This window comes from Cyprinodon variegatus, unplaced genomic scaffold, assembly GCF_000732505.1.
Source record: "Cyprinodon variegatus isolate N-32 unplaced genomic scaffold, C_variegatus-1.0 Scaffold2137, whole genome shotgun sequence".
Lineage (NCBI taxonomy): Eukaryota > Metazoa > Chordata > Actinopteri > Cyprinodontiformes > Cyprinodontidae > Cyprinodon > Cyprinodon variegatus.
In genome coordinates, this window is record NW_015152590.1 from 20,396 (window position 1) to 28,090 (window position 7,695).

General features: G+C 40.8%; 1 protein-coding gene across 1 annotated transcript in view; it reads right to left on the reverse strand.

The window, feature by feature from the left end:
- Positions 1–7,695, reverse strand: part of LOC107105195 (signal peptide, CUB and EGF-like domain-containing protein 1) — a 31,799-nt gene that overhangs the window by 14,959 nt on the left and 9,145 nt on the right. Inside the window, exon 2 of the mRNA XM_015405320.1 lies at positions 3,503–3,625. Within this exon, the coding sequence (XP_015260806.1) occupies positions 3,503–3,625 (123 nt within the window). The remainder of the gene's footprint in view (positions 1–3,502; positions 3,626–7,695) is intronic.

A 7,695-nucleotide genomic window follows, 5' to 3' on the forward strand; every position in this document is an offset into this window, starting at 1 on the left:
CACACACACACACACACAGCAGCATATATAAGGAAAATAAAACAGGACCAAGAATGGATCCTTGTGGTACACCACTCAGTAGAGGGGGATAAACGATCAGTCAGAAAAGGAGGTTAAATAAATAAAGCGGTCAATAAAAGCAGGACCACAGGCTGGTTAGTATCTACAGACACAGATATCAAGAAAAAACAACTGAGAAATCTTTCTGAATTTATATAAAATTAAAGATGAGGCTTTTTAAGAAGAGGCCTCTCAATGGCCTGTTTGAAGGAAGCAGTTCAAAACAATAACCCATAGAGCAGCAGTAATGGTAGAAACCTCCTTTATTAGAGGGAGGGCAGACCAGAGGGCAGTTAGTTGGTCTCATGTGGTGAATTTCCTCCTTCAGATAACAGAAGTACTCAAAAACAACAGAAACAGCAAAAAGATGGAAAATATTCGATGGGCCGAAACTCGTCTTAGAGACGCCACATCCTCAATCAAATCTGTTTGGAAGAGGAAGAACTGAGCGGATCCAATGAAATAATGAATGATCGCGCTCTGAAATAAAAATCATTATAATTCTCTAAGAATGAGAACAGGGAGAAATCTCAGAGTAAATATGTGATAAAATGTCCTCAGTCCATTCAGCAAATTGGTGAAAACTCATTCTAATAAAACCTCCCTGGGATAAAGTGCTAATCAAAGACTTTCTAATGAAGCTTGTAACTTAGAGGAAGTTGGTCTGAATGCAGGATGTTATTTCAGTAAACAGTTGGGAAAATCTCCCTGAGAGGACATCGGAAAGTTCGCCCATGCGGTCGGAGCGAGTCTCAGCAGCACAGTAGCTGCTAACATCCAGACGGCCGCCCTAAAAGAAAGTATAGCTTTCATTCCAAAGACTTCTACAAATCCAGAAATAATAAACAGGATCAGGAGTAGAGATGGATCTGAAGGTGAACACAACCACTACACTGATTCACAGCTGGGAGAAAAACCACCTAAACAGCAGCAGCGACTAATCTTACATTTCATCATTAAACAGTTGATTTCACTCTGCAGGGTTCTGCACATCTATCTTCAGGATCTACCTCAGCGTTTCAGGCTGATTGAGCTCTGGACTCTGAAGGGGTCATTGCTGCAGCCTCAACTTTTTCTGTTTAAGCTCTTTTGTTGCCAACTGGATGTTTAGAATTTTTATCATCATGAGAGTCAAATTCTGCCAAAAGGTCTCAGTTTTTTTCTCCAAAATAAAGAGTTCTGATGAAGATGAAAATGAAAAAGAGAGATCATATCTCTCCTATCCTGGCTTCTCTTCATTGGCTTCCTGTTAAATCCAGAATAGAATTTAAAATCCTCCTTCTCACATATAAAGCCTTAAATGGCCAAGCTCCATCTGATATCAGAGATCTGATTGTTCCTGATGTTCCTAACAGAGCACTTCGCTCTCAATCTGCAGGTTTACTAGTGGTTCCTAGAATTTCTAAAAGTAGAATGGGAGGCAGATCTTTTAGTTCTCAGGCTCCTCTCCTGTGGAACCAACTACCAGTTTTAGTCCGTGAGGCAGACACCCTGTCTACTTTTAAGGCTAGGCTTAAAACTTTCCTTTTTGATAAAGCTTCTAGTTAGAGTGGCTCAGGTTATCCTGATCTATCTCTATAGTTCTGCTGCTATAGGCTTAGACTGCTGGAGGACATAGGGACCCCTTTTTCATCATTCTGCTTCATTCTATCTCTATTCTCCCACTCTGCAGAATCTGTTAGTTCAATCTCTAACGTTCTGCTCTCTCTGCTTTTTCTCATAGTAGCTTCATCTGGTCTGTTCCTGTTTGGCTGTGACTCCATCCTGGAGAGAAATATCAGCTGTGCTGCTGCCATCAACACCTTTGTTTCTAGATGTTGGAGCTTGGCCTGTTTTCCAGTGTAGTCCTGTTTCTCTGACTGTGACTAACTGGATGTGCTCTCTTCATCCTCTGACATGGGAGCTGACTTTAGACCTGGTTTACTCTAACATCAAAGATGCATTCAGATCAGCTCCCTCAGAGCAGCTCATCTTTCTGTCATGCTAATCCCTGCATACAGGCCCCAGCTAATCAGGGCTAAACCAACAGTGCAGCAGGTCAGAGTGTGGTCCGAGGGGGCCATGGAGAAACTCCAGGACTGTTCTGAATGCTCTAAGTGGAACATGTTCAAAGCTGCAGCTACATATGACAACAAGATAAACATAAATGAGTATGTCATGACCGTGTCAGCCTACATCAACAAATGCATCTCATAGAACATCAGCGCCTGGGCCAACCAACGGCCCTGGGTGAATGGAGAGGTTCGGAAATCGCTAAAAGTACCGAACTCAGCTCAGATCAGCGAAGCAGAACCACAGCCAGAAGATCCAGGATCTCACCCATGATGACAGCAACACCAGGAGGATGTGCAAACGGGTGATCAGCGGCCAACCGTAAAACTCAACAACATCAAAGCGAATCGCACGCTCCACCAAAGCTTGGTTTCAGAGAAAGTCCTGGAAAATAGGAGAGTGGCTATCATTGTTCCCAGACTTAAACTCTGGAAATCAGTTAAATAATCATCTTTGTTGTCAAGGCAACTGTTTCCCTGAAATGTGTCCTCTTAGAAGAGGGTTGTCACCGTGCAAAGCCCCAGTAGCATCCTGGTGCTAAGGGTGCTGTTCAGGGACCTTGAGAGGCATTCTGTGGGAATCAAACCAGGAACCTTTCCCAGGACGCCATGCCCTGGCTGTGACCAGCAGGGAACCACTCGCTCCAAAAAACATCCTGGAAATGAAATCTAAAGCAGCTTTTTATCTGACAATCCGCTGCTGGAACCAGTTTAGATGAACTATTCAAACTTTGTTTTTTAGACATTTCCTACAAATAGCCTCCAGTTTGTTCATTTTGCCAGTAAAGCTTATCTGCAGCGGACGTTGAATAATCGTAGCTGTGGATGCAGATGTCTGCAGAGGGAAACTGGCAGCTTGTTGCCGTCTGGTGCATCGGCAACGTGTCAACAGCAACACCACTAAAGCCATATGAGAGGGAGGCTATGATGTGGCTGGAACCACTCAACACCACATACTTCAAAAGCCCTTATGGTGTTGGCCACTTAATCTGGCGCATCCGCGCCTGTTTGTTCCATAGTTTGTTTTGGGTGGAGGATCGAACAACCTTAGGGTTTTACGGTTTGGAGAAATCATTTAGTGTTTGTCTGATCTTCTGCCTCGCTTGCTGCGACATGTAAGCAGGAATTTGCCTTTGGTGATGGTGAAGGAGCAACTTGTCTGACATACCCCTACTGATGCAGTAACTGGTCTGATTACTTCCAACCATGTAATGAAGACAATATCTGCAGCAAAGTGCATGAAGTGTATTTATGGCCACAGTAAACTGATTTTTCAATCAAACCGCTAAAAATGAAAAACACAACAGTAGAAAATCAACAGCAAAACTCAAATAGTTCCAAATGTCTTGTAAGGAAAACAAAGAAGCAGACGGCTCCTAACATCTACTGACCTTTGCATGTCCGCTCGTCAGTGAGAAGCTTGTATCCTTTCTGGCAGCTGCACTCAAACGAACCCACCGTGTTTCTGCAGGAATGATCGCAGCCTCCATTGTTCTCCTCGCATTCATCGATATCTGCATTCAGTGAAACAGACAGTCAGTTAATAACATTACAGAAAATACCTGTTCAAGTTTTACACTTAAAAAAATGAATGTATGGAATTACTTTTTAAAGAAAATTTAAGCAGATGGGACTGGAAAAAATAATCTGAACATGTGGAGGCTTTTATTTTTCCTTTACTGTTAGAAGAAAAAAACAAAACAAAGCACATTAAAAAATGAAATCCATGAATAATATTTAAAAAAAAGCTTTAATAAAAAAAAAAGTCTTGAAGGTACCTTTGCTTTTTCCAGATTTTTTTTTTTATATATGAATATTTTTCATTTTCTTGTTTTATTCTTTTAATAGTATTTTTTCAGAAAATGTGCATAATTTATTATTTTCATATTTAAAAAAAATTTTCATCAGGCTAACTTTTACTAATTGCGCTCCTTTTGAACTGCATTTTCCAGATCACATTTTCTTCACCTCTGAGGGCGGGGCTTCCTCTGGACTGAGGACAGAACATGCATTTCTATTGGTCTGCTGGATGTTAACTGTTTGAAGTTTGGAAACTATATAATTCATTATACTCGACATCAAAAAAGGAATAATAAAAAAAAGAAAATATAAAATCTGTGAAAAAAAAATGTTATAAAGAAATCTCTAAAAAAAAATTAACTCAGAAAAAAAAGAAATGAAAGCTGAGAAAAGGTACTAACAAAACCTTTTTTTTATTAAAACCTTTTTTAATTTACATTTATGGAATCCATTGCTTCTAAATTTCAATTTACAAAATGCATTTTTTCACAATTATTGACGAAGCATAATGGAACAAAGTTCACTCCATACGACGTCTTTAGCCTTCCTAAACAATTCCTTCCCTTCATTTTTAGGTCTGCTTGTGTGTCATTTAATCCAAGATAAATTCAGTCATATAAATAAGTAATAAATGAATAAAAGTGAATCATTACACTAGAAACAACCTGGTGAAAGCGTGAAATCCAGACTAAGCTTAGACGTATGAGCTCCTGCCCAAGAGTGCAGCAGCAAATCCAAGTCAGAGAGTCTGAAACATGAATAGTGATAGAAATGGGAGTGCAGGAACCCCTGAGGAACTGTTTTTATTGGCAACCACAGACCTCATGGCTGATCTGGTTTCACCAAGCCTCCAAAATTCTTTCTTTGCCTCATCAAGTTTATCGTATCCTCAGGAGAACTTTCACGGCTTTATAAACTAATACCTCATCTATTTGGATCATAAAAGCTTCAATATTTACGTCTGTGAAAACTATGTGCAAAAGATAAAGATGTTAAGATCCAGAAGATGAGCAAAGAGCAGGTAAATAAGAAACCCAAAGAAAAGGAGGGACAGCAGCAAAGCAGGGAGCAGACTATAGTCTGAGATTAAACAGCCTAAGCTCTTTTTGATTGGCGCTTCAAGTGATGGAAACAGCAAGATGCCAGAAAGAGAAGAGAACAGAGAGTGTGCAAGAAAAGAGAGAGAGAACAGAGGAGGGAAAAACACTGAAACGCTTCAGAGGACAAGCTGGGCGTCTAAAGAGGAGGAATCAGCGAGGCCACAGCTGAGGATCAGGGAGAAGATGACTCCTTCTAACTCACACCTTAGTTTCATCATCACAGGAGTTTGATTCATGTTCCAGGACACAAACCAAAGAGTCCATGTGAACACAGAGGGCGGGGCTAAGGAACCGCTTTAGGCCAACTCTTCATCCATCTAAGCGGTGGTGTCCTTGGGCGGGACCCTTGGCATGCCTTGCCTGCTCTCGGTGGTCGATCGGTTCTCTGCCAACGTCATGCATGAGCATCAGGTCTCTGCTGTGGAAAGGGGGAGCGCTCCGGGGGCAGCCAAGGGGAAGAACGGCATCTTCCCACTGATCAAGGTCTGCCCACAAAAACCAAACCTCCTCTGCCTCTATTTCACTTCCACAACACCGAAGCCTTGCATCCTTCAGAAAGGATTCCAGTTACTGATCTGTGATGGAGTTTAATTCTTCATGCATTAAACTGAACCAGACTGGTGGAGCTTAAAGAGCTTAAAGATATATAATCATTTTTTTATTTATTTATGAACCAGTAACTCGCTTTGGTTATTAACAAAATGTTTAGACAAATAACAGCATCCTGCGTCCTTTCAGTTTATATTTAACATTTTAATGTCATGGGACCAGGATTACGTTGGTGTGCCTGCGTAATATTGGTCATTAGGCCAAAGCCTAAAGGTCAAAGGTCAGTCTGGAAGTCCAGGAGTAGTTTCAGACGGAAATATTCACAGACTATTATATTAAACTGAACTTCCAGTATTCACCACTGGTCGGCGCCAAGTAACCTTTCCTCTGATCACGGCTTGCTTGGTCTCGCAATGCATCCTGGGTAAACCAAGGATAGCGAGGATACACCGGACCCGTCCTTCAAATCAGGCTAAAAAAAGGACGCATTTTAAGGCCGCATAACGAGGAGCCTTGGAATCCGACCACACCTCAGCGCCACGCTATGATGTCATCGGCCTTCGAATCTGGCCTTCTGAGGACGCGTCCCATGAATTCGAACATGGCTTCTAAGTCTGGTCTATTGGATCTTTAGTGGACTCTGAGTAACGTTTGTGTGGATTTGTAGCAGCGATGTTTAGCTTTGTCAGCTGGAAGCTCATCTGTTTAATAAAGAAAATGTGTTTCATGTCTAACCTGGAGTTCAGCGTGTTCCAAAGGAGTCCTAAGCATCTTCCTGTTTTCGTTAGTTCAGGATAGCAGCTGTTATTTTAGCTGCAGGATAAAACCAGGTTCAACTTTAAGTCCACAGTGTTTCATTCATAAAATATGTTAAGGAACATAAAATGTATGTGACTGAACCTTTAAGGAAATAAGACAAAAAAACTTCAGCTTGGTATAAAGGAATGAACATTTTAAAGGAACACCTAAATTATAAAAAATGAAAATAAAAGCGTGATTCCACAATGTTTGTTTCTATGTTGTTTTCACTGCTGTGCTTCTGTAAAACCAGTGAAAACAACTGTGGGCGAAACCAAGACAGACAAACACAGCTTCTTAATTACTTCTGTAGCTGCAAATCCTGGCAGCATCACAGCATCTGCCCACATTTAATGGCCACTGCGGGGGTGGCTATGGGGAGATAATTACCCTTAATGAAGCTAAAAGATTCTTTGAGCCTAAGTAAATACATCAAGCTAGAGAACGTCTTGAACTGATAAAGTCTGCAACAAGGCAAGGAAGACGGATAAAAACCAGGCCTCCCAGAGTTTCAATGGCAGCATGATGTGAACGGCCTGAGCAACATGGCCGTCAGCTTCACACACTGCATTTGATCTGGATCTCTCATATAATTTAGAGGAAAACAGTTTTTGGTTTTGAAGACTGTTTCCTAGAAGATTTCAGCTTCAGAAAGGAGGCATCAGACGAAGGGATGAAATCATCATCATCATCATCATCATCCTCATCATCATCATCATCATCATCATCATCATTCTGACTCCATGCAAACTTTGATCACAAGTTTCTCTTTGTTCCTGCTGTCGGTTGAACCTTTTAAAGTCTACAGACTTCTAATAATCTGGAGCTCTATGCTGGGAAGTATTAGTATGTTTGTTCAGGTAATGTCAGCAGTGTGTATTTGGACACCAGGATAATGTCTATCAGTGTGTCTGTCAGGATATCTGCGTTAAAGTCAAATAATGCAAAAATAACGAGCTCATTAAAATCTTTTTCTAACTAAGAAGCATCTGGAGGACTTTAGGCTGTGAAGATTTTTAATGAGGATGTTCCTAATTAAAATTAAACATCACTGCATGGACGGGTTACTGAATAGAACAACAAAAACAGGTTTATGGAAAAATGTTCTTTCAAAATCCAACTTCTCTGAATATGAACTACAATGAAAACATGAATGCTGAAGAATTAGGATTATAAAAAAAAAAAAACAGATCCCCTACCCACCCACCCCCTTCAGCTGATCCAAAATGCTGCAGCCAGAGTTCTGATGAAAATGAAAAAGAGAGATCATATCTCTCCTATCCTGGCTTCTCTTCATTGGCTTCCTGTTAAATCCAGAATAGAATTTAAAATCCTCC